The sequence below is a fragment of the Conger conger genome, chromosome 7 (assembly GCF_963514075.1).
Source record: "Conger conger chromosome 7, fConCon1.1, whole genome shotgun sequence".
Taxonomy (NCBI): Eukaryota; Metazoa; Chordata; class Actinopteri; order Anguilliformes; family Congridae; genus Conger; species Conger conger.
Genome location: NC_083766.1, coordinates 49,508,476 through 49,535,685, shown reverse-complemented (window position 1 = coordinate 49,535,685; position 27,210 = coordinate 49,508,476). Strand labels below are relative to the sequence as shown.

Below are 27,210 nucleotides of genomic sequence, written 5' to 3'. Positions count from 1 at the left end.
ATAAAATTATTATGCCAGCATACCCCCCCCCCAAACGCACATCTCCAGCAGCACTAATTTACTTTCCCGCTGATGTATGTACTTTGGCATGTGGGTGAGAGATTTATGCGCTAGCAGCACGGGTGTGTGTGTGTGTGTGTGTGTGGGGAGGGGGGGAGAGAAGTGTGTGTCACTGGAGGAGTGTGTTAAAGCCCCCCCACGGCCTGCTGGGTACATCTGCCCGCCCCCCCCGGCACCTGTACGATGCCCTCCAGCTCTCACAGCTGCCCATACCACAGGCATACAAGTCAAACTCCTCCTCAGGATTTTGTTCCTGGGTGGAAGAAATACACGGCAGAACTTTTACTTTCCAGCTCCTGGATTTTTACACCTCTGGCCCGTACACAGCAGGGAATCTGAATGCCATCAGAGCAGTGGAGAAACCCTGCTGTGTTAGCACAAGCCAGTCGAAGGTACACAGAGAGCCAGTGTGCAAATAAACAAGCGACTAGCTCCTTTGAGCGTGTGGGTAAAGTGCCAGGGATAAATGGCTCTTTTTGAGGATGGTAACGGTATTGGAAGTCCTTACCTCTCGAAATACTCTTCCTCTTTGATCATCCAGCTCAGCCACATGACCATCAGTTGCTCCTGCTCTGGAGTACTGGGGAGGGGAGAGGGAGAGACTCACTATGCCACTAAGGAATTCTTGCTTCCACCATGTAACTAGGCGCTGCACCATTCCATTTTATTATTGCTAATTATCACAACAATAACCACAAACACAATGACAAAGTAATAGCAGGAGAAATGAAAATTAACCGTGTTATTGTTTTTTTTGTTATCATGAAAACATCGCAGATGTAGAGAAGTGTCTACCCTATTCGCGTAATTTGCTAATGACCCTAATTTGCACATCTCTATGTGCAAAACCAATGGTATATTTATTCCCTATTTAGTCGCAGATATTGATAGTAGAATGACGTAGTATAATTACACACAAATTCCTCTTGTTTATTTCGCTATTCACCGAGGTGATTTTCACCGCTGACCTTCGGGCTACTTTTGGTATTTGTTGTTGCTATGACGGAACACGAATTCCCGGAGGTGACACGTTTGTATGTATCCTCGAGTTCATGCTTCCAGATAGATGCTATTGCAGACGAGACTGTGCAGGGGGTGCTTGTTAAATAATCAAACTACGCGACAATGGTGGCACTCAGACCCCCCATGTTTGATTTTGAACAAACTCAAACAAATGGTTTGTTGCTTCCACTTATAGTTGCTGGAGCACTGAATGTCTGAGTGGAGCAGTCTCATGGTGCTGGGGCCATGGCCAGTAGGGGACTTGCGTGAAGGAGTTAAGGTGTAGGTTGTGGACATCGATTATTGAGCCTTAGCATCTTTCCCTTCAGGGGTCAGAGTGAGAGTTGATTTAGGAGCGTGGCACCATCAGCCAGGCAGGAAATCACCTCGCTTTAACAAACGGCCGTGTTTACACCGCCCGACATATTTATATGTGACACAACGGCCACCCCTTCGTGACCCCGAAGATTGATGCCCTCGTGCCCTCGCTGTACATCACAGCGGCCACCGACCCAAGGACAGCTGGGATGCTTTAACTGACAGCGAGGGGACTGAGCATGCCCAGAGAGCAGGGGACTGAGCATGCCCAGAGAGCAGGGGACTGAGCATGCCCAGAGAGCAGGGGACTGAGCATGCCCAGAGAGCAGGGGACTGAGCATGCCCAGAGAGCAGGAGACTGAGAATGCCCAGAGAGCAGGGGACTGAGCATGCCCAAAGAGCAGGAGACTGAGCATGCCCAGAGAGCAGGGGACTGAGCATGCCCAGAGAGCAGGGGACTGAGCATGCCCAAAGAGCAGGGGACTGAGCATGCCCAGAGAGCAGGGGACTGAGCATGCCCAGAGAGCAGGGGTGAGACCAGTGGTAGTGTGGGCGTGGCGATGTGAGATGTGGCAATCTTTCCAATCGCTTAATTTTACCTCCTCCTTTACTTTCCTTGCCTCCTCTCCAAGCTCCACCCATTGGAGGAGGCAAGGAAACAAGGAAAGTAAATTAGGCAAATGGAACATTTGTTGATCATTAACCTGTCCCACTGCCCAGAATCCTCGACAGCCTCCTAGCTCCTAGCTCCTTTGAGCAGCATTTAACCAGTTGGAAAGTTATTTAGGATAGATGAGCTCAACTGATCAACAGGATAAATTACTTTCTAATGTCCATGCGGAATCTTTCACATAGAGTGGTCATTGTGTGGAATAGCTTGCCAGGACATGTAGTGGAGGCAGAAACACTGGGGATTCCAAGACCAGACTTGATATGGTGCTCAATACTATTTAGTTTATGCAAACTAGCACTAGGTACACTTTAGTGGTAGGAAAGGTCGAACAATGCTGGGCCGAATGGCCCATTCTCGCCATTATGTTATGCTATGTTCTGTTCTGATTTCCTGGTGAGTTGAGGAAGTGCAGATGAAGCGGCGGGGTGAGGGGGCGGTACCTTGACGAGTGTGGGGAAGGAGGCGACGGGGTGAGGGGGCGGTACCTCACGAGCGTGGGGAAGGAGGCGACGGGGTGAGGGGGCGGTACCTCACGAGGATGGGGAAGGAGGCGACGGGGTGAGGGGGCGGTACCTCACGAGCGTGGGGAAGGAGGCGACGGGGTGAGGGGGCGGTACCTCACGAGCGTGGGGAAGGAGGCGGCGGGGTGAGGGGGCGGTACCTCACGAGCGTGGGGAAGGAGGCGGTGGTACGTGACGAGCATGGGGAAGGAGGCGGCGGTACGTGACGAGCATGGGGAAGGAGGCGGCGGTACGTGACGAGCATGGGGAAGGAGGCGGCGGTACGTGACGAGCATGGGGAAGGAGGCGGCGGTACCTGACGAGCGTGGGGAAGGAGGCGACGGGGTGAGGGGGCGGTACCTCACGAGTGTGGGGAAGGAGGCGGCGGTACCTGACGCGCGTGGGGAAGGAGGCGACGGGGTGAGGTGGCGGTACCTCACGAGCGTGGGGAAGGAGGCGACAGTACCTGACGAGTGTGGGGAAGGCCAGCAGCTTGCAGAAGGACAGGGATACGAAGCGCACGCCGGCGGGGGTGGCGGGGGGGCGGCTGGTCATCAGCTGCAGGAGCTGCTCCGCCTCCTCGTCAGTGGGCCTGGGCAGACGCGCACACACACACACATGTACATGAATACACACACACACACACACACACACACGTACATGAATACACACACGCACACACACACACATGTACATGAACACACACACACTCAAGTCACACATAATGGACACGCACGTGCACACACACACCACACACCACACACCACACACCACACACCACACACCACACACCACACACCACACACCACACACACACACACACACACCACACACACCACACACACCACACACACCACACACACCACACACACACACACACACACACCACACACACACACACACACACACACACACACACACACAGCGCAGCGCATTAATGCCCTACTCTAGCCAAATCCATTGGCTGACAAATGAACTGGGCACCAGATCAATTCTTCAGCGTTAACACTGTAATTTATCTGCGCTCTAAGCACAGAGATGGCCAGTCTTTATGGCTCTGTCCACCTCCCACAACCAGTTTCCTGCATGAAAAATTCACCCTTAGAGGCAGCAGGGGAAAAAACTGCCTTAAACTCAACCCTAAACACATGCATAATTCTTCCCCCTGCAGCACCCAGGCATGTAAATCCCAAATTCCTCAATACATCCTCCTCCATGTTCGGAGAAGAGGGCCACGGCAATTACTCAAAGTGTTGCGGAAAACATTTTCAAAACAGACAATCGATTCGGATCGTAAGTGTTGGCAGGGGCGAGGGTGCGGAGCCATAATTGGAAGTCTGCTGGCAAAATATATACAGTTAGGTCCGTGAGCGTTTGGACAGTGAGCCAATTTTAAAAAGGCTGTAATTCCGGCACCATTCACTCCGTATGGATGTAAATACCCTCAAATTAAAGTGCAGACTGTCAGTCGTATGTGCATCCATATTGAGCGCACTGTGTAGCAATTACAGCCCTTTAATTTCTGTCACTGTCCAAATACTTACGGACCTCATTGTATATCTGCTGGCTTTCCGTTTCAACCAGTCGCAGTCCCAGAATTTTTCTTAATTCTGTGCTTTTCACGTTTAGAGAGTTTATTTACCATCTTAAGTCACATTATCCCAGAACTAGCTATGCATGCCATGAAGAGTAAACATCTCATGTTAGCATTGTGCTATATTGAAAATAATGACATAAAAATAAGGAACAAAAAATTTTCACTTACAAAATTAAAGACTAAAGAGTGAATGAATAGCTCCACAATTAAGGGTCCTTGCTGTAAGCTACAGTTAGGGGCCCTAGCTGTAAACTCCACAGTCAGGGGCCCTCACTGTAAACTCCATAGTCAGGGGCCCTCACTGAAAACTCCACAGTCAGGGGCCCTCACTGTAAGCTCCACAGTCAGGGGCCCTAGCTGTAAACTCCACAGTCAGGAGCCCTCACTGTAAGCTCCACAGTCAGGGGCCCTCACTGTAAGCTCCACAGTTAAGGGTCCTTGCTGTAAGCTACACAGTTAGGGGCCCTAGCTGTAAACTCCACAGTCAGGGGCCCTCACTGTAAACTCCATAGTCAGGGGCCCTCACTGTAAACTCCACAGTCAGGGGCCCACACTGTAAGCTCCACAGTCAGGGCCCGGGGCGGTCAGCCCTACCTGAGGCCGGCGATGCCCATGAGGGCGCAGTACAGCCGCAGCAGGGCGCTGGCCTTCACCACGTGCTCCTCCCTCAGGCCGGAGTACCCCGAGCCGCCGTCGCCCTCGCTGTCGTTGGGCACGTGGGTGCTGCGTGAGCGCGGCAAGATGGCCACCAGCTCCAGCAGCAGCTGCCTGCGCATCTGCCACAGCACCGAGCTGCTCTCCCGCTTCCTCTGAGAAACCAACAAACACCCGTCAATCAACCGCTAACGGACCGCTAACGGACCGCTAACGTACGGCTAACAAATCAGCAGCATCTGCCACAGCACACAACTGCTCTCCCGCTTCCTCTGAGGACCAGCAAAAGAACACAAAGAACCATTAACGGATCGTTAACAAACCGCTAACAGCGAGGAAATCTTGGTCTCATCAGTCCATAAAACTTTGTTCCAGAACTTTTGTGGCTCATCTCTGTACTTGTAATCTCGCCTTTCAATTCTTACTTCTGATGAGTGGTTTGCATCTTGTGGTATAGCCTCTATATTGCTGCTCTCCAAGTCTTCTTTGACGGGTGATTGAGATACCTTCCCCCCTGCCCCGTGGAGATTGTTTGTGATGTCACTGTCTTGATGTTGTGGGGTTTTTCTTCACAGCTCTCACAATGTTTCTGTCATTAACTGCTGTTTTTGTCCTTGGTCGACCTGTTCAATGTCTGTTGCTCAGAATGCCAGTGGTTTCTTTCTTTTTCAGGACATTCCAAGTGGTTATACAAGCGAACCACAAAGCTTGTGCAATGGCTCCGATCGATTTCCCCTCTTTTCTAAGCTTCAAAATGGCTTGCTTTTCTCCAAAAGGCATGCTCAATGGTCTTCATGATGGTTTATCTTTTCAAACACAAATCTTCACAGGCAAAACCCAAGGCAAAACCCAAGAATAGCGATTCAGAAAGATTTATTGCTGAACCAATCAATCTAAAAAGACACATTTGGGCAACAAGAAACACCTGTTGGTCACGTTCCAATACTTTTGCTCACCTAAAAATTGGGTGGTCTGATACAAAAGGTGAAATGCTCTAAGTTGTTTCACAAATCTAGATAAAAAAAGAAAATTCCAAGAAATTCCAAGATCTGTCATCTCATGTACATCATTTGACCTCAAAATCAATTGTCTTCAGTGTATAGCAAAAGCAAAGGAATTCATCTTGCTGTTCCGATAATTTTGGAGGGGACTGTATTAAGTATAAAAGAAAGAAAGAGTAATAAAAACACATTCAGTCCGGTCCGCTCACCTGCTGTCCGTTGCGGATGAACATGCCGAACCAGGTGCGCACTTTCCCGTTGGTGCCCAGGAGCAGTCCGCTGACAAACGACACCAGCGGGCTGACGGCGTCATCGGCCGCGTCGGGCCTGTAGTCCAGCGTCAGAGCCACGCCCAGACCGGGGAGGTGACACTCATCCACCTGAGCGTGACAAACCAGGGTGTTACACCACATCACATTACTGTTATTTATCCGGTGACTTACAGCCGACGAGCCAACCCCCCCCCCCACCCCCCGGAGCAATGCAGGGTTAAGGGCCTTGCTCAAGAGCCCAACAGCTGAGCGGGGCTTGAACCACCAACTTTCCAGGTCCCAGACTATAGGCTGCAACATTACCTTAGCACAGAAAACACAGCCACTCACTTCAGTGCACCTGAGGGCATATTTGCCTTTGCAGTGTACAGCTTATAAAATACACAACACGGAGTCCCAGAGACAGGCCATTAAGCATTAAAGCACAACTGTGGCTTATAGTTAACAAGTGAGAGTAATGTACTGGGTGCAATATTGCAAAAGCCTGGCTCCCAAGCACACAGGCTCCAGGTATTAAACTGCATATCACGCTTTTTAAAAAGTCCCGAATACAGGGCACTCCACTCCACTCCTGTAAGTAGGCGATCCGACATGTTTTGGATTGCCTGCCCACAGGCGTGACTCTCTAAACCGGTTAGACTCTGTGAGGGAGGAAGCATTGCCCAGCTGGCTGCTTGCAGACAATCTTCGGTCAGATTAGACGCAGAAGTGCCCAACCGTGACAAACCTGCAGAAGCAGAGCAGGCCGGGCAGGGCCAGGCAAGAGTTGTGCAGCTCGACCACAACACAAAGCCTCGGGGGGGCCCAAAACAAAGCCCTAGGGACGTTTGGGTATGCTGGCTTTACTTAACTTATATAGTTCAATTAGTTTAAGTAATTCAGAGCGTATCTGTATGCTTTTCATTTATGTTTACAATTCAGAGGTGCCTAGCAGGGTCCTGGAGTGTAACAGGGCTTACTAGCCACCGTAAAAATACCCAAGACACCACTTATGCGGAGTAAACAGTCTAATTAACTTCTTAAATTGACCAATTAGGTGCTGAATATCAACAAAAATGAGTGGACCCCATGGCCCTCCAGTCCAGGCACTGTGGGAACTGGGGAGGGGACACTTGTGGGGGTACTGGAGGGACTTGGAGGGGGTGCTGTGGGGGTACTGGAGGGGGCACTGTGGGGGCAGTGGAGGGGGCAGTGGAGGGGTCACTGGGGGCAGTGGAGGGGGCACTGGGGGCAGTGGAGGGGGCACTGGGGGAAGTGGAGGGGGCACTGAGAGGACAGTAGAGGGGACAGTGGAGGGGGCAGTGTGAGGGCAGTAGAGGGCAGTGGAGGGGGCAGTGTGAGGGCAGTAGAGGGGGCACTGGAGAGACATTGTTTGGACTTTGGAGGGACACTCACCACCATGGCTCGAATGTTGAGCGCCTGTGAGGGGTTCATCTGGCAGAGCTGTCTCAGCGCCTCAGTCCTGCGCCTCCCCCCCATGCTCTCCTCATCCTGCCGCTCTCCGTTCTTAATCAGGCCCCTGCACACTGAACACACACACACACCACACCCCACACCGCAGACACACACACACACACACCACACCACACCCCACCGCAGACACACACACACACACACACACACCACACCCCACCGCAGACACACACACACACACACACACACACAAACCATACCCCACACACACACACACACACAGAGTTACAAATACACATACAAATATACGAGCACCACACCCCACCCACACCCACACCCACACCCACACCCACACACACACACACACACACACACACACACACACACACCGTACACAAACACAAACAAGCACGCACGCACGCACACACACACATGCCGCAAACACACACAAAAACACGTACGCACACACACGAACACACAGAAGGCTTAGCAATCAGAAGCAGCACATCAAATGCAAATCACTTGTGATTTCAATCATTCACGTGGCTTTAGCTAAACGAGGCTCCTTTTCTCTCAATGGTTTGGTTGTTTAATTTCAAATCTACTGAGGGCCCATTAATGTTATTCATTTCAGAAAGAAACAATCGAGAGTGCCTGCACACAAAAATCTATTTAACTAAACACGCTTAACATAATTCATTAGTTTTTGAAGTATTAACACATACGCTCTCCAACAAATTACAGTTAATGGGAGAAATGCGTTAGGTCAAATTGAAGTTAAAGGACAATACATAACCCCAACCGAGATTATGCCCATTCCCGTCAACTCAAAATATAAAAACGTGCAGCCGAAGCAATATGAAAGGAACAAAGTTTTCTGTGCAAGCTATTTTATCCACATGTCACTGCTTTTCCCCGTAATGTCTGATAAGGATCAGTGTAATTACAGCCTTTTCGTGATTCACTCCTGTGACTGGAATAAAATGCATTTTCTGGAATAAACCAGATGAGAATTTTTTTTTTTTTTTTCATCTGCATGTAATGATTTAGACTACTTCCTCCTTCCAGTCCTCCCCTGCACAAATAAGCTATTGACTTGTAGGTGACCCTTGTGATAACAAGCTAAAGGGAGCACCAATTATTCCATGGCCCTTAATGTGCCTCTCAAAGACTCGCCCGTCTCTTAGACCAGAGCTGACATAACATGCTATCCATTATCAATGAGCTAAATCTACAATTCCTAGAAGAGAAGCACTGCGGAATTAGAAAAGATGCCGTGTGCAATTCCAATTAGGCCATAACAAACGAGAGACACAGAAACCCCTGACCGGAATTACAATCACATATTCAACAGGGGATTATTGTAATAAGGGGATAAAGGCTTGGCAGATTACACACACGTAATTAAACTACCAAGAGCAGGAGCTCCCAAGTCGCACAACCCTGGACAGAACCACAGCGGCAGGGCACGACTGGCTTCGCCCAGCCAGGGAAGGGTGGTGCGGTCTGTGTGCGGTCTGTGTGTGTGTGTGTGCGTGTGTGTATATATATATATATATATATATACAGTATGCGTGTGTGTGTGCGTGTGTGCGCGTGTATACAGTACGCGCGTGTGTGTGTGCGTGTATAAAGTATGCGTGTGTGTGCGTGTGTGTGTGTGTGTGTATACAGTTCATTCCAAAACTATTCATTACGGTAAGCATATTGTTTGGCAAATGTCTTTTTTGTTTTCTTTGTTTTCTTCCTTTTTCCTATTTCTCAGCCTAATGGCTTCATTGACTGTCATTGGCACAACTCTGGTCCTCCTGTTGACAATCGGCAATAACAGACTTCAAAAAAAAGGAAAAAAGAAAAAGAAAAGCCTAGAATGAAGCCGAGATACAGAAAGCGTTCTTATACCTTTACTAAGGAAGCGATTGAATAAACCTGACTAATCAGAAACAGCTGAGAAACGAACTGTCCAATTACTTTTGGTCCCATGAAATTGGAGGACTGTATAGAAAGGGATGCAATTCCGACATGGATCAGCCAACCTGGATGAAAATATCTGCAAATTAAAGGTGGCCGTATGCTCGTAAACCTCATTATTCATTGTCTAATTTCAAATCTAATGTGCTGCAGTTCAGAACGCAAAAGAACAGAAATTCCTGCATAGGTAGTTCTCAGGTGTTTGACTCAATTAACAGTTTCAATGGGTGTCTCGGTGGCGCAGCCTGCAGAGCACTGACCGCATGCTCATTGTGAGCCTCGACATCAACGGTTCGAATCCGACCGTCTGACAATTTGTCGCATGTCTTTCCCTCTCTCGCCCCCATTCTTCCTGTCTCTATATACTGTCCAATAAAGCTGAAAAAGGCCGTTTCAAAAAACAGTTTCAATTCTTTTAACAACTCTAATTGTAGCACTTCTTTTTCTTTCAGAAAAATACTGCCTACTGATGTTCTTCTTGTCATTAATGATTTAGAGGGAGACCAGGTGGCCTTCAGGCTGAATTTATTAACCAGCTGCCCATATCCTAATGTATCCACTTGCTGACCTATTCAGTCTGTCTATATCTACCTGTGTGTTCTCATCCATTTGGAAATGTGCCAAACTTACTTAGATAGTTAATTGTAACTGTGTCTTTGGATCCCCTTGAAAACGAGATGATTCATCTTGAGGGGCTATCCTTCAATACATTTCTATATAAATTGTCCTGTCCAAATACTTACAGACTGCACGGTACAGCGTGTTGTGTGGGTGTGTGTGTGAGTGTGTGTGTGTGTGTGTTTAGGGTGGCCATAAGCCAGCAGGGTTCCTGTGGTTACTGCTACATCAGTCCTACTTGCCAGGGGCCTACAGAGTAGCAGTTGTTGTCAGTGATAGATGTACCTCTCCTCCAATCAATGCTTGCTCTCCTACAGCTGCATAATGTTCTGCATTGTAAGAAATGGACACGGGCCCGCAAGCCAGTATACTGGAGGAATCCATACACCACGGGTCTATTTCTCCCAGTATACTGGAGGAATCCACACACCTTGAGTCTATTTCTCCCAGTATACTGGAGGAATCCACACACCTTGAGTCTATTTCTCCCAGTATACTGGAGGAATCCACACACCTTGAGTCTATTTCTCCCAGTATACTGGAGGAATCCACACACCTTGGGTCTATTTATCCCAGTATACTGGAGGAATCCATACACCTTGGGTCTATTTCTCCCAGTATACTGGAGGAATCCACACACCACGGGTCTATTTTTCACAGTATACTGGAGGAATCCACACACCTCGGTTGTATTTCTCCCAGCACACGGAGTGACCACTGCACTGAAAAACATTGTGCAAATACTGACTCCAAAAACCTGTCGGTCTAGTATTGTCCCTCACCACCAATTTATTTTTTCTTTGGTTTGTTCAAAACTTGCCGTCAAAATTTGTCAACCTCATTTTGTTTTCTTCTTTGATTTTTGATTTTCTTTGAAAGATTTTTAAAGAGGAAAAAATTAAAAACGTTCAAAAGATTTGTATTTAATGAAATCACTTTAAAGCGCGCTGGCACACAGAAGGCGACAGTAAAGGTGCGTCCGTACCTTCGTTGAAGCTGTCTGGGACGTTGGCCACCAGCAGACACAGGAACCAGTCTCCACTCCGCACGTGCAGCAGGGCCTCAGCTACGTCTATGATGGGCAGCAACGAGGGGAGCTCTGGAGGGAGAGAGAGAGAGGGAGAGAGGAGAGGGGGAGAGAGAGGGAGAGAGCCCACAGGTCACACAGCAGCAGGGGGAAAAACCTGCTAAAGCACTAAATTACATTACAGTCCTTTAGCTGAAGCTTCCATCAAAAATGGTTGGCATTTTATATAGCGTCTTTATCCAAAGCGCTGTACAATTGACGCTTCTTTCACACACTCACACACCGACGCCGATTGGCTGCCATGCAAGGCTCTGACCAGCTCGTCAGGAGCATGTAGGGGCTAGGTGTCTTGCTCAGGGACACTTCAACACAGCCCGGGCGGGGGATCGAACCGGCAACCCTCCGACTGCCAGATGACTGCTCTTACTGCCTGAGCCATGTCGCCCCATACGGTTGATTAGACATACAGTTCATTAGACCAAGCAGGGGACAACCCAGCCCGGAGCAATGTGGGATTAAGGGCCATGCTCCAGGACCCACCTGGTGTACAGATCTTATCGTGGCAACACCGGGGTGTGAACCACCAACCTTCAGTCAAGTACCTTAACCACTAATTACATCAGACATAGGGTATTCTCTGATGTAATACACCCATAAAAGAACCGGGGATATGAGCAGGAGACACCTGACCCTCGATCACCACTCCTACGCTGAGGCAATTTAAAAACACAGGGCCAGATCTGTATCAGCTTTCGAAAAAGAAATGGGTCTCTCTCACGAGAAAGAATCTTAAACTTGCTTAAAGCAAAGACACATTTATTTTTCATATTGTGCTTGTTTTAGGTCTACACAGCACCAATTATTTGATTTCAAAATAAAAAAGTGTGTGTGGGGTTGTGGTTCTCCTTTAAACAGACTCTTGGAAAATAGACCTCCCTGCTACTCCGATGGCCAGACCCCTTGACGAGGCACACTGCCCTGCAACAATACTCTCCCTGTCTGACAGCCACGATCACTACATCTCCCCCCGGAGCTCACAGACCACTGAAATTGGCCCCCGGGACCCCGCTCTAAGGTGGCGGACTGGGGCAGCCCTGCACCTCCCTGGTCCAGACCACACTTCTACACATCCTGGCATCCTGGAGCGACAGTTTCATCCCCCTCCCCTCTGAACTCCAGACCCTACACCCCTCCATATGGACTTTAGCTTACCTACAAATTTTATACATCAAACTTATAGGCCAGCAGTGCCTATAAGTTGGTCATGCCACAAAAGCCGGGTTCCTCCTGAGATTTCTTTCCATCAGTTTTTTCTCGCCACTACTTCAGGGGTTTTCTCCCCTACGGGAGTCGTTTACCTCGTATGCTATAGGGAGCTTAGGGCTGATATGTTTAATAATTTTCTGTGTTACTCTGTAAAGCGTCTCTGTGACAGTCTTCTGTGAAAAGCGCTATACAAAAATAAATTGAATTGAAATCAAATATGAGGTATTGCAAATGAATGGCAATAAGAAAGTATAATAATCAGATAATATTGCATATTTAGGCACTTCTATTGAAAATGCCTTGAGAGATACAACTCACAAAGACCTCCATTCTGGGTTTTTTGGAGAGTACATTTTCTCTTCCAGAATGTAGGTGGTGGCATTCATGAAATTTCAGTTGCGAACTAGAATAAAACCCCCAAACAGACAGTTTGCAAATTAACGAATGATCCCTACATTAAACATTTATAACTTCTCATTGTTCTTTTTAATTATCCATCAAGATTATTTTTTATTCATTAAGCAGAGGGACGTCATAAGTGATTGACGCCAGGGAATTATTTTGTCTTCCGGTGAATTGCAGCATCTAAAAGCAATCTTTCGGCCGTTGATGTTATACCTGCTTGTAGGATGCAAAGAACATCTGCTACTTCTTCGAGATACACAGGACTTTCAAAGAGTTCTGAGGACTTCAGGAAAAACTCTCCATTTGAATCTGAAACCTGCAAAGAGAAAGGACTGAGTGACAAACATATCCCAAAAAAGTTCTTGAAATTTGGCTTTTATTGGCTTATATAGAAACCACCGACACTTCAAATGAACGATGTATGGTTTTGTGCACTTCTCCTGTAACATGAAGTACACTGCACTACTGACCCCAGTCCATCAGACAGTCCCTTCACATTGTGATGTCAGAGATGATGCTAAGTGATGTCACACCTTCCTGACGCACCTAAGTGTGTGCATGCATACAATGGGGCCATTCTGTACTGGTGCCATTCATCCGCTATGTAACAGTGGTATCAGCAGTGCACAGGCTAAGACGCCATTGGAGGTACCTTGTTCATTATGGCCAGCAGTTCGCTGAGAGCCAGCCTCAGTCTCCTGAGGGGGTCGCTGTGCTCAAACTCCAGGGTCAGGCCGTGCTGCAGCTGCGACACCAGCACGCTCTCAGCATTGGAGCCCCCGGCCTTGTGTCTGCCCAAGAGTTAACACACATCAGCTCAAGTTCAAGCCTACAACACTCAGCGGAGCAAAGTAAATGGCATCAAGCACAAGCCCAATATGCACCAATAGCATTAGCATTCCCTGCTGTTTTGAAACTGGTTGACCACTTCAGACCAGCTCCCAGCTCAACATGGTTTAGCTGGTTGACCAGTTCAGACCAGCTCCCAATTTGACATGGTTTGACCAGCTCAAGCTGTTTTGAAACAGGTTGACCAGCTACCAGCTCAGTCAGATAGGCTACCAGCACTAGCTGGTTGACCAGCTCATACTCAGCTAGACCAGCTTTATTACCAGTTTGGCTATGCCAGTTGACCAGTTCATACCCAGCTATACTATCTTTATTACCAGTTTGGCTATGCTGGTTGACCAACTCATACCCAGCTAGACCAGCTTTATTGCCAGTTTGGCTATGGTGGTTGACCTGCTCACACCCAGGTCTTACAGCAGGGTTTACAAACAGCCATGTGGGGAAACAATGCTCATCACTGTCCAAAAAATAATACCAGCAAGACTATGATGACAATTTTACCTGAGCTGTTGTTCTTTCCTGGCATCCTGTTCCAGGGCATGGAAATCGACCGATAAGAGCGCAACTATGGAGTTGACGGCCTCCACTCCGGACAGCAGGCGAAGGATGAGCTTCTTGTCCTGGGCCCAGGCGTTGCTCTGGTCTGCGGGCGCGCACAGTGCCATCCGCACCAGGCAGGGCAGCAGCAGTCTCAGCTCCGGGTCACTAAGTGCCGCTAAACGCACCACGTCCACCTTCTGCATGGCCTCGAAAGCGTACGGGCTGACAAACTGGAGTCCCGCGCTGTCCGACATCCTGACTAAATCTTTGATGCCTGCGAAAGAAATGCAAGGTAATTTGTGGAAAGACATTCGTGTAATTCTTATTATTCGTTGCAGATGTCACTACTTCAAGAGTTCCTTATTTATTGATTGGTAGTTTATCAAATTCATGCACAGAACTTAGCCAGCCAATGAACTGAGCGGTCTTGTCAACGATGACCAGCAAAATCAAGTACGACCAAGTACTAAAGTTAGACCTAGCTAACTACAATGCTTTATTTTCAGAAAATATGCAGCAAGGTAACTTGGATGCCCCACAGCTAGGTAGCCAGTTGCCAACTATCAATCCTTCTTCGCCTTCCAAACAGAGAAATGCGTATGTAGCTATCACCATATAGTTATGAAAATTGCAATATTTGGCTTAAAATTATGTCATACTAGACAGAAGTAGGTAGGTAGCCGACGAGCTATCTTGCAAACATGGACAGGTAGCAGTTAGCTAACATTAGTTAGAGCTTTGAAACTGCTGCTCAGAATGTGTACTCATCGGAAGTATTTTATATTTTAACAAATATAACGGGACAGGCAACAACACAGTGCATGGAGACTTTTGAATACGGATCATCCATACCAGAACACTGACGCCGCAAGTGAGCGAACGAATGTTTAAACTTTTGTTAGCTAATCTAGCTAACATATCAAGGAGTTCTATGGATGTGCAACATTCACCGGGCGGCGAGTGCACCTCTACTCTACCTCATCTCCATCTGTTAGCTAGCTAGCCAGCTAACGCTAGACATTTAAAATGTCCCTTTGTTAAGTTTTTGGAATTTTCTTTCAAGCTGTCAGATAATGATATTACATTATTTCTCTGCAGTCGTTTGCAGTTTCTTACCTTAACCGTGGCGACTTTTGTTTGAGTTGAAGCAGCAATGTTAGGCCTTCGAAATTCGAACAACCTCGGGCTGTCGTGATACTCCACACCGACGTACTCGCTTTCAAGGCAAGCTCATCCCGGATCACTGCATCCGATTCATTCTTTTAAATAATTTAGCGTACGAAATTTAAAGTTGATATAGTGTCGCAAAAGTATATGTATGTCTAACTACGTTATACTTTTTGGAGAAAGAAAAAACAGGTGTACACTTTTAATTCATATCCAATATTTCCGACCGGCACTCCGTACGCGCTTCCTACCAACCTCACTCCACACTAGCTACAGTCAGTGGCGTTGGCGTAATATACGAAGATTTCGTAAGGGCGGTGGAGAATACGTCAAGCATCACGCTTCTTTCCACTGTCAAAGGCCTACAGTAGCATTGTATTATAACAGTTCAATGTACAGTAGCTATTCTATATGTAGAAATTTGCAATGGTGCAGCAAGAAACCAGGAACATGTCAAATTTTCCATTCCCAAAATAAAAAACCACACAAAAAGAAAAGGTGAAAAGTTCTGAATAAATTATTTTATTATTCATCCGAAATGTCATTTAAAGTATGAACTTTTTTGTACATTTCTAGCCACAATTGTTTTTAATTTTCAGCTTTCAGGTCTCTGTAGCTTTAAGTTGCGTTTCTCCGTGCACCCCAAAAAGTGATTGTGGTAATAAAAAGGATTTAATTGTCTATCAGCTTCTGAATCAAACAATGTTTGAAGGAAATCACTTATAATAATAATAATTTAAGACATTTCTCACAACATTACATAGATGGTACATTTGGAGGGATAAGGAGAAAAACGGCTCGGTCCAAGTAATTGAAATTGCACCTCTCATACACACAGAGTATAAAATCGGCAGCCAACGATACACGAAATTAAAGTCAAACTGATAATTCGAATTCGAGTATTCAAAAACGTGATCAATTTTAAATTTGATCAAATATCCACTATAAAATGCAAATGTTGGATGTGGTATTTTCCTGTTATACAAAGACGATGCAGTAATTTGCATATGTGATTTAGTTTTATAAAAAAATAAAGAATAAACACAAATGACAATACAAACATTTTCAAGAATTTAGTTAAGTTTTAGAATTGTCTTCAAAATCTTGTTAGCAGGGTAGGAATTCTATTTAATTTAACATTTTTGGAATCAGTTTCTTTTTTTAAATTACTTGGACACAACGCTCATTTTCCTCCTTTTCACACTTTTTCAGTACAGAAAACTGGGCAGGATTAGAATTTTACAAATATATATTTTATATATATATTAAGTTATCCTCTTTCATAGTAGCTATTTATAATTATTATATAGTAGCTTTTATAGTAGCTATTTATAATAACATTTTTAGAATTCAAAACCAATGCAGTCCCTTAGGAATCCCATCCCCCGACCGCACACTTCTTCAATGCTTCAATCAGGTGTGCCACTCAAGTTGAATTTAATGACATTTCAAAAGTCAGTTTGATCATACAGTGATGCAATGCCACCAAGAGAAACCTTTACATTTACATTTACTCATATCATTTTGGAAAATCTTAATTTTATTATTTTGTTGCGATTCCTCAGTCCCTTCATGTCAGTAGCCAGCGCACAGTTGCTAGTTTAGCAATCATCCCGTTATCCACGCAGGCTACTTTAAGAAGCAAATACACAGTGAAATTAGCACAGCACAAACCTGTGCATTTTTTAACGCAATTTCCAATTTGTGCTAGACTGAGGTCGTCAAGAGATCACACTGAAAATAAGTTCACCTCATGTTTACATCCTGCAGTCGGGGGGAGGGTGCTTATGTACACCAATAACTTGAAATTCACAACAATAGTACACAAGTAAGGATTTTGTGGTCTCAGAAAGAAAGGGGAACGTTGCAGTGTGGTTTCACTCAGTTTAGTAATAAAATAGCATTTAAAATGTCCATTTGTACCTCGTGTGACACAATGACTTTGGGCAGTTCAGCCACAGTTTTATGAAAAGTTTCAAAGGCAGACGTCAAGAATAAACCGCTTTTATGAACTGTAGAAAAGGTTGCCTGATAGGTTTCCTTAGGCTAATTGCGCGGAATGTGGCCCCTGCACCAAATAGAAAATGTCTAGTTTCAAAGCAGATATTTGACAAGATGGCCAACAGGCCTCACCAGATATTTAAATTTGGGAAACATGTTAAAAGATAAATCAAGAGCCTCTTCGATGACAAACCTGCCCCAACTGTATAGAATCTGCAACCCAACGGCACTTTATGTGCAGTCCCGTTATGGCCCAAGCTCCCGACAGCGACAATCCGTCAATAAAGGGATATGATTAAGTCTCAACCTGATGTGCACATAATGAAGAAACATTAACCGCTACAAAAAATTGCTACTTTGCACAATTTCTATACAGTATAATCGAATAAAATCTGTCCATTTGAATTCAATATTTATATATGTATATATTTACACGCAATACGCAGTGGCCAACGGTTGACCTTCATGAGCTCACGTGAGAAAAAACCGCTTTGCAAGTACGGTTTTGACAAGAGGACTGACCAGTTCCGAGAAAATGACTTTAGACTTTTCTTCTAGTTTCCAAACTTTCAGAATCAAAGTGGGGTTGAAAGCATACCAGAAACAAATGGGAAAGAGCTTATTTCAAAATCAGTACAGAGGTTCCAGCAGAGGAAGCTCAACTGACGCATTCCCGAAAACGCGATTCATGTTCCGCTGCGCACAGAAACTCGGCATAATCCCAGAGGCGGTTTATCGGGTAAATTTTTCATTTACACCACACATTTACTTCCACAAAGCAATGAGAGCTGGTCTAAATGCAGTCAGGTCAGAGGGGTGTCCTGCACTTTTGGGCAGGAAAGCCAGATTGAGTGGGTTTTAGTGGAAGGAGGGGGTGGGGGGTGGGGGGGGGGGGATGACGGGGAGGGGGTTTGGGGATTGAGGGCTTTCTGGGTGAATAAGGACACTCCATATCGGTCTTCCTTACATGAACTGGTCTGGTCTGCCACCCCCTCACAGTTATCACCAGGGTACAGGCTGAATCCTGAGAGCCAACTACAATAAAATATATATACATATATATATGCAGGACTTCATTTTCAGCCGTGTCCAAATTTTCACATCGCAAAATCCCTCCCCCCAATAAACACAAGCACAGGAGAATTGAGTTGACGCACTTTATTCCTAAAACAGAAGCTGCACCACCCATAGCGGCACAGCATTAATATATAATTATTTATATATATTGCCGTTTGGTTTTTGTGTCTAAATGTGTGGTATAAAATACTATATACGACAATGTACCTCTTTATTTGAACACAGTGAACTTCATTGCTGTACAAGTACTGTGAAGCTGCAGCTTAGCTGTAAGTCCCCCACTCACAATGGCAAGGGCGTACACCCCAAAACTACTTCATCTGTACATCATGACAATACAAATTTCTGTCCCCCCCCTCCCTTACAAAAAATAATACTCTAAAAGCAACCTACTGCAACTTTGTTTTTTGTTTTTTTGTGGTTTTTGTTGGTTTTTTAATTAAGACGATTACATATATTTTAGACCAATTGCTTTAAAGCAGGAAGGCGATATAAACCTTCTAGATTTTTTCATATATAAAAGAGGTTAAGAAATAAGACAAATTATACATTTAAAAACTTACAATAAATAAGATAGATGCAGGCATTTCATTTGGATAGAATTTCATCCAAAGACAAGGAATTTCAGGTCTGTAAATGACGAGTCAATCGGTTGGCTTCGTTCGTTCGTTCGCGAATGTCCCTTTTCTTCCCGTTCCTGACAGACACGCGGGCGCCGATCGGCCGTTTGCCTTGTTAGGGCTTTCCATTTCCGTCACAATCCCCACACTTGCGTGGCGTCTGCCAGTAGACAGAAGCCAGCCTCTCCGCCTCCACGGGTACTGGCTCTTAAGGGTCGATCCTCTCTCACGCGTATCCACTCGCACTGGTAGGGGAAGAGTTTCCAAACTCATATAAAGTCCAGCACTGTAGTAAATCAGACATGTTGTTGTTTGTCTTTTTTTTTTAATCCCTTTTTTTTAAGCACCCCTCTGTCCCCCGGGTTGCTGGCTCGCGCTGCTTTTCGCTACAGCATGTTCGTGATGAAGTTGTACATCTGGTTCAGCACCACGAAGTGGATGGGCAGGCAGGAGCGCCGGTCCTGCGTCGCAGGGTCGCACGTCAGCCAGGAGAGGGCGTTGTACTGCTCCAGGACGAATCTGCGTGGGGAGGGGAGGGGGGAGAGAGAGTCGGAGACGTTAACTCGGGAACAGATGCTAAAAATCACACAGGCGGGATGTGTTCAGTTATATTCGCTTCTCAATCATCGTTTATGTGGAAACGCAGACGTACCCTCCTTGCTAAGAGGTGCTTTCTGAACGTCTTAATTGCGCACTAGGGGGAAACCTCGCATGGAGTCACATTCAATGACCTCACGACTTGGCATGAAAACAAGCAGGCAGACACTACAGTACAAAGTCAACAGGTAACATACTGCACAACAGAAAACCTGGGTCAGATACGCACGTGCTGCACACACCTGGGACAAATACATAATTGCTTTGGATTCAAATACTTTTCTGTGCTCGGTTGATCTTGCCTGGTGCAACTGAGCCAAGCATGAGGACCAGAAGGCGATGTTTGCACTTTTGATAGCATATATAAAGTTTCAATACACCAGGCAAGCTCAGTAAAGCACCAAAAAGCATTTGAATCCAAAACAATGCCGTATTTTACCCAGGTCTGGTGCACCATCTGTAGCAAGCCACAGACCCTACAGGGGAAGGCTGGCGAGTTTGATATAGCACCCGGTCTGACACAGGGAGTACGGCTGAGCGTACCTGAGCACGTCTGAGGTCTGGTTGGAGTCGAGGGGGTGGGAGTAGTTACTGTGGAGCAGCTCGTCGGATTGCACTGAAGACACGTGGATGTGCAAAGAGGCCTGGTGGAGGAGGAGAGAGAAGGAAGAGGAGAGGGGGAGGAGAGAGAAGGAAGAGGAGAGGGGGGAGGAGAGAGAGGAGGAGAGGAGGATGGGGAAGGAGGAGAGCAGGAGGAGGAGAGAGGGGAGGAGGACAGGAAAAGAGGAGGAGAGGGGAGGAGGACAGGAAAAGAGGAGGAGAGAGGAGGAGAGGGGGAGGAGAGAGGAGGAGAGAGAAGAACGAGGGGGAAGAGAGAGAAGCAGGAGAGGAGGGGGAGGAGGAGAGAGAAGGAGGAGGGGGGAGAGAGAGAAGCAGGAGAGGAGGGGGGAGAGAAAGTGTCAGTCAAGACAGGTGCAGGCGTTTCACACATTGTCTCATCTGAAAGCGCTCGTCTGTGGACATGTTCTCATCCTCACTACTTTGAAAGCTACCGCTCCACACTCAGTATTGAGATAATAGAGGCAATAGATATTATACACATTAGGGGAATTTATCAGACCTTAGCGAATGTTAATATCTTGTTGGCAATGTTACGTGCTATGATGTCTTTCCGCTGGTTCATTGGCCCCAAACTCTCGGAGGAAACAAAATGGCTGTCTTTTGATTAGAGTTAAAATCTGTGTTTCCTCTCCATCAGTGGCTGGTCTGACCCACCGAACAAGCTGCCTGAATTATTCACACAGAGCTGCCGAGGTGCTCGTCAATTATTAAAGGGAAAGAGCCCGAGTCATGTGACCAGGGACAGGCAGAGAGAGATTTAAGGTAACAGATGGACAACTCGGGCATTGCACAGACGCTATAATCACCCGGTCGATACATGGAAGCACAAACAGTTGGAAATGTGCAGTACTTAAGAGTTGGAGTAATACTGTTCACATTGGAGCTTGTTAAAAAATAATATGCACAGCAAAATATGAAGCATTTTTAGTCTTGTAATAAGATCTTTTTTTCTTCTTTTTTTTCCACCTCCCAAGTAGAAACTATTAGCTTGTTTTAAGTTACCGCTTGCTTGACAAGTGAAATGTTCTTATTCCATCGGCAAATCTTAAAATGAGTCAAAACTCTTACCTCATTGGCAATAATTTTTTGCCTTATTTAGCAAAAACGTAAAAGAAAATAGATTTACAGTCTAAGTATTAAAACACTTGGACTTATTCTTTGTTTTTTGCAGTGTAGACATGTTTATGTATAAAAAAGCCAGAACAGGGTGAGGGGTAGTACCTTTAAGAAAAGCGGACACTGGTTCTGGGCTTGGGGGCAGGCGGACCAGAACCAGTCGGGCAGCGGGCCGGCTTTCGCCGTCGACACAAAGTACCCCAGAGCCAGGGGCTGCTGCAGGATGTTGGGCGCTTCGTCATGAGACTCCATCCGATCCGTGCTCTGACCCTGAGGGGAGGGTGGAGAAGGGTCAGCGCCCAAATACACTCAACCTGCACCGAAATATACTCAACCTGCACCCAAATATACTCAACCTGGACCTAGACCAGCGCCCAAATATACTCAACCTGCACCCAAATATACTCAACCTGGACCTAGACCAGCGCCCAAATATACTCAACCTGCACCCAAATATACTCAACCTGGACCGAGACCAGCGCCCAAATATACTCAACCTGCACTCAAACACACACTCAACCATCCAGACCCACAGACCAGCACCCAAATATACTCAACCTGCACTCAAACACACACTCAACCATCCAGACCCACAGACCAGCACCCAAATATACTCAACCTGCACCCACAGACCAGCACCCAAATATACTCAACCTGCACCCACAGACCAGCACCCAAATATACTCAACCTGCACCCACAGATCAGCACCCAAATATACTCAACCTGCACCCACAGATCAGCACCCAAACACACTCATACACCCAGAACCACAGACACAGTCTCCCATAAGCATACAATTACAGTACATGTAAACAGTCTCAGGCATGCATCCAAACACTTAGCATTAAGAAGTTTAATATACACATACAATTACAGGACATAAACAATCTCACACATACATCCAAACACAGGGAATCAAGTTGAACAAACATACAATGACAGGATGTACTCTAACACAAACACAGAAGTCTACTATAAACAATTACAACACAAACAATCACACACACGCACACTCCTGCTCACAGAGAATCACACAAACTCAGACAAACGCATACATACAATCACAGCACAAATACAATCGCAGAAACGCACTCGCACACACAACTAAAGGCTAAAAGTACAAGTGCACTTTTGAGCGACCCGCTCTCCGGGCTGGACGTGAGCCTACCTTGCTGCTGTCGCCCCCGTGGTGGTAGTGTGACCCTGGGGAGTGCACGGGGGAGGTGGTGGGCGAGGCCGGCAGGATGTTGATGATGTCGGGGTCCACCAGGTCGTTCTCTGACTCCAGCAGATCAAAGATGCCGATGGCGTCCGACCCGTCTGCAATTTACAATTCGGTCATTTAGCAGACTGTTCTAGCCAAAAGGGCCAGAGTGCATTTTTGACACAACACCAACACAAGAGCTGGAGATGTACAAAGTTCAATCATAGAATCTGCAGAGCCAGGCAGCAGTCGGTGAAGTTTCAAACCTGTCTGGCAAAGTTCCACCTGAATCAATCACTAAAATTAGAGATGAAAAAATAAAAACATTTTTAAAAAGTTTCATACAGCTAAATGACTGTACTTAGGCGACACCTTCATATACAAAGTTGGTACAGGACCTTTGAAAATCTAGCATTATGTTTATTGCATGTTAAACATTTTGGAGAGGAGACGACGGACTCAGGCAACAGAGATTCTCCCCGTGTGGCCGCATGGCTCGCACACCCTGCAGTCGGACGTCGTCAATGTTTTCAGTCGTGTAGCTGGACTGGAGTCGTTAGACATCCCCCATACTTTCCTGTTCCTTAATTTGCGACTGTTCTAAAAAGTTTGGCAGGATAACAAGACTCTAAACTTCACTTTCTGCCAGGTCTTGGATATGAGGTAGCAGGTGGCAAATTCCAGGAGACTCCGAAGGGGCTGAAGGCTATTTTGAGGTTCAGTAGTATAGTTCGAGTTGGGTTTGGGTTTGGGTCTCATCATTAATGTGGTTGATGGTGATGTTGATGTTCTCAGTAGAGTAATTGGAGTTGGGTTTGGGTTTGGGTCTCATCATTAATGCGGTTGATGGTGATGTTGACATTCTCAGTAGAGTAATTGGAGTTGGGTTGGAGACTGACCATTAATGGGGTTGAAGGCTATGTCGATGTTCTCAGTAGTGTAGTTGGAGTGAGGTTTGTGGACTCACCGTGAATGGGGTTGAAGGCTATGTCGATGTTCTCAGTAGTGTAGTTGGAGTGAGGTTTGTGGACTCACCGTTAATGGGGTTGAAGGCGATGTCGATGTTCTCAGTAGTGTAGTTGGAGCTGGCCACCTGGACGAAGGCGGAGGTGGGGAACACCAGGATGTGCGTGCAGGACGTGTCCTGGGGAGTGTTGAGCTGGGACGTCTGCATGTTGAGCGTGGTGCTCCGTCCAAACACCGAGCCAGTGGACACGGAGTCTGTGGGGGACAGAACCCGAGGAGGAGCGTTAGCGCACTCGAAACATCGCCGAGACACTGATTAAAAAAAGCACTGCGCGTCTCTCCGCCAGCCCCGCGACTAATGAAAACACAACGTCTCTGTCTGCTAAAAAAAAATCAACATTTTTTAGAAAACAGGCACAGTTTGACATGTCAGCCATGTCGACAGAATTGGTTCAGCCACAGTAAATATTTATCATCCGGAAACGAGTTCTGCGGACAGTTTGGCAGCTAGCAGCTCACACTTCTCTTTGTGAAATAATGAAACAACTACTTTCCTGTCAAGTCATTTCCATGGTGAAATTGCAAAATCAATAAAGCTTTTGAAATATTGACATTGCTCAATTTAGTCATAAAAGTGGGCAGGGCCGTGAATCTGGCGAGCTGCTGAAACGCATCGGGAGCTTCAGATGGATGAGAGCGCCCTGGACCTGGCGCCTCACAGCCTGCAGGGCTGCCCTATACCGCTCTGCTGGAGAGACGCTGAACAGGGGAGAAACCATCCAGAGGGGGATGGGGAGGGAGAGAGAGGGAGAGAGAGAGAGAGGGAGAGAGGGAGCGAGAGAGAGGGGGAGAGAGGGAGCGAGAGAGAGGGGGAGAGAGGGAGCGAGAGAGAGGGAGAGAGGGAGCGAGCGAGAGAGGGATGAGAGGGAGAGAGAGAGATTGAAAAAAGAGAGGGATGGCAAAAAAGAGGGATGAGAGAGAAGAATGAGAGGGAGGGTGAAAGAGGATGGGAGAGAGGGGGATGAGAGAGTTTGAGAGACCTGGGGGGGAGAGAGGGAGAGAAGAGAGAGTGAGAGAGAGAGAGCGCAAGAATACCTGGCATGATGACAAAGGAGCCCTGGGGCTCCATGGCAACCAGACAGGCGCTGAGGATGCTGGGAGTGTCTGCGGCGGAGATGCCACACATCCTGCACATCTCCTTCAGCCTCCTGCTGAGCGACTGCAGATTGCGCCTGCTGAGCAGAATGCTCCAGTCTGGGGGGGCAGAGAAGAGAGCTTCAGTCCCGCTGGCCCCCCTCCGCTCAGCTCCGCTCCCACCAACCCCCCCTCCGCTCGGCTCCGCTCCCACCAACCCCCCCCTCCCCTCCCCTCTTTCCCCCTTCCTCCTCTCTCCTCCCTCCCCTACTCCTCCTCAGCCACACAGCCACGGAGCCCGAGGTGCCAGGCACTGTGGCTGGCGACACAGCCTGGCTCCAGAAATAAAAAAGAATACCAACAGAAAACACAAACAAAACCCCCATGGCTACACAGTCCAATGGTCTGCGGTTAATTATTAAAAACATACACGCGGATATACACAAGCAGCAGAAAACAATATTTTAGTTGGAGAGAACACAAAGTTTCCCCAACCTCGCAGCTCTCCGTGTCCTATCCTCCCGAGCCGGCCAATCACCACCCTCCAGGGCAGTGATGTCATCTGCACCAGACCCAGGCACCAATCCCACAGCTTCTGGAGTCCCAGTCTTCTGGCCGAGCCTTTTTTCCTCCGGGCCCTGTGGGAAAAGCAAGTCCTCCATCAGGCACACCGTGTGACATCTCAGAATTCCCACTGGAATTAAAATCCACATTTTAAGTACCTTTCAAGGTAACTGTCAAAATTTTCAAGGACCTTGTTTCTCAGGTCCTTGAAGTTATCGGATAATCAAGTTAAAATTCAAAACAGTTGATTTAATTTAGCAGGAGACAATTTCCCCCCAGGAGCACTTAAGGGCTTTGCTCAAGGGCCAACAGTGGACCCAAACCTTCCAGGTCCCAGCCTTCACCACGAGACTAAAGGCTACCCAATATCAGATAAATATATTTGATATAGAGATTCCAGGTGTGTGCAAATGTATATTTCTTACTTTGGACTAAAGCGTGAATCAAAATGAGCATCTTTAAGCACTACGTACAAAACCCAAGACTTGCTCTACACATTCAGACTCAAGTGCTTTGCTTTTCAAGGACCAGTAGGAGCAGTGAAATCTCCAGCCTCTCCTTTGAAAAGCACAAACTCGCAACCAAGGGCGTCTAATCTTATCGAAGAATGGCTGGCGTGACTGGAGTCTCGCGCTAAAACGCCAACGAATCAATGAATCCTGGCATTTAATCAAGACCTTGGTAAGTAGAATCAAAAGGCCGATTTTGTCTCGCCTTGGATAAGATCGGACAGCCTGGGTCAGCCTGTAGCCTAGTGGTGAAGGTGGGACCAAGAATTATTGTGGTTCAAGCCCCGATGTAGCCACGATAAGATCTGCACAGCTGTTGGGCCCTTGAACAAGGCCCTTAACCCTGCATTGCTGCAGGGGCGATTGTCCCCTGCTTAGTCTGATCCAGGGGTACACAACTCCAATCCCTAAGGGCAGGTCAGCATACTGGTTTTTGTTCCAACCAATTGCCTTGTTTTTACTTTGCGGACAGCTCTATAATTGACCCTGGTTCAAGCCTGTACTTAAGCACAGTAAAATCATGAGGATACACTTGCAGTCTGCAGCTGTAGCCGGTACTCATACACATGTCAGAAAAGACATGATTGAGTCACTTAAATAATTAAGACCAGAAGTTGGCACAAAATCCTGAAACTGATCAGCCCTTGTTGTGCACCCTTGTTGTTTTAGACTTCTACTGCCATAGCCTATCCACTTAGTTATGACACATTGTGTGTTCAGAGATGCTCTTCTGCATATCACTGTTATAATGTGTGGTTATTTGCGTTACCGTCACCTTCCTGTGAGCTTTGACCAGTCTCTCTTTTTTGCACCATTCTGTGAGACTAGACTCTAGAGACTAGTGTGCATGAAAATTCCAGGACATCAGCCGTTTTCTGAGATAATCAAACCATAAACAGGATGTCTGCCACCAACAATCATTTCACGGTCAAAGTCACTTAGATCATTTTTTCCCTATTCTTACGTGTGGTTGTAACCAAAGCTCCTGACCCATATCTACACTGCATGCATTGCACTGCCGCCACACAATTGGCCGATTAGATAATCGCATGAATAAGTAGGTGTAATAAAGTAAAAATGTTCCTAATAAAGTGCTCGGTGAGTGTTTGATGCTAAACGCCGCGGGGGCGGGCGGGCGCTCACCGGTTGGGCACGTCGATGCTGATGATGCAGGTCTCCAGGAGCTCGCCGTACAGGTCCGTGCAGGTGGCCAGCAGCCAGCGCTGGTCGTGCGAGAGACAGTAGCCCACGAACAGCACGTTGTACTTCTGCGAGGCCTCGCCGAACGTCTCGCCCAGCTCCGTCTGCTTGTCCTTCACGGGCGCCAGGATGAAGGGCGGGGTGTACAGCCGCAAGCACTCGGGCCTCTGCGGGCGAGAAGGGGGGGGGGGGGGGGGGCGCGGGTCAGGGGGGCAGCTGGAAGAGAGCGGGGGCTGTCCGGCACGGAGCGGCGTACGAATCGCAACA

The 27,210-nt window shown here is 47.1% G+C and overlaps 2 protein-coding genes across 4 annotated transcripts in view; both read right to left on the bottom strand.

The window, feature by feature from the left end:
• ints2 (integrator complex subunit 2) overlaps positions 1–15,599 on the bottom strand; it is a 34,079-nt gene extending 18,480 nt beyond the window's left edge. The window contains exons 1-10 of the mRNA XM_061248383.1: positions 15,283–15,599; positions 14,128–14,440; positions 13,430–13,568; positions 12,991–13,093; positions 11,065–11,178; positions 7,473–7,603; positions 6,015–6,185; positions 4,745–4,959; positions 3,020–3,145; positions 569–640 (exon numbers count right to left, since the gene is read on the bottom strand). Coding sequence (XP_061104367.1) covers positions 569–640; positions 3,020–3,145; positions 4,745–4,959; positions 6,015–6,185; positions 7,473–7,603; positions 11,065–11,178; positions 12,991–13,093; positions 13,430–13,568; positions 14,128–14,420 — 1,364 coding nt within the window. The 5' untranslated portion in view covers positions 14,421–14,440; positions 15,283–15,599. The remainder of the gene's footprint in view (positions 1–568; positions 641–3,019; positions 3,146–4,744; positions 4,960–6,014; positions 6,186–7,472; positions 7,604–11,064; positions 11,179–12,990; positions 13,094–13,429; positions 13,569–14,127; positions 14,441–15,282) is intronic.
• A 233-nt stretch (positions 15,600–15,832) lies between these two features.
• The window catches only part of med13a (mediator complex subunit 13a), an 86,055-nt gene continuing 74,677 nt past the window's right edge, over positions 15,833–27,210 (bottom strand). For all 3 annotated transcript variants that reach the window (XM_061247660.1, XM_061247662.1, XM_061247661.1), the window contains 8 exons: positions 26,887–27,110; positions 25,166–25,308; positions 24,632–24,790; positions 23,606–23,791; positions 22,535–22,686; positions 21,471–21,635; positions 20,172–20,272; positions 15,833–19,550 (listed from right to left, as the gene is read on the bottom strand). In XM_061247660.1, the coding sequence (XP_061103644.1) occupies positions 19,418–19,550; positions 20,172–20,272; positions 21,471–21,635; positions 22,535–22,686; positions 23,606–23,791; positions 24,632–24,790; positions 25,166–25,308; positions 26,887–27,110 (1,263 nt within the window). In that variant the 3' untranslated portion in view covers positions 15,833–19,417. The remainder of the gene's footprint in view (positions 19,551–20,171; positions 20,273–21,470; positions 21,636–22,534; positions 22,687–23,605; positions 23,792–24,631; positions 24,791–25,165; positions 25,309–26,886; positions 27,111–27,210) is intronic.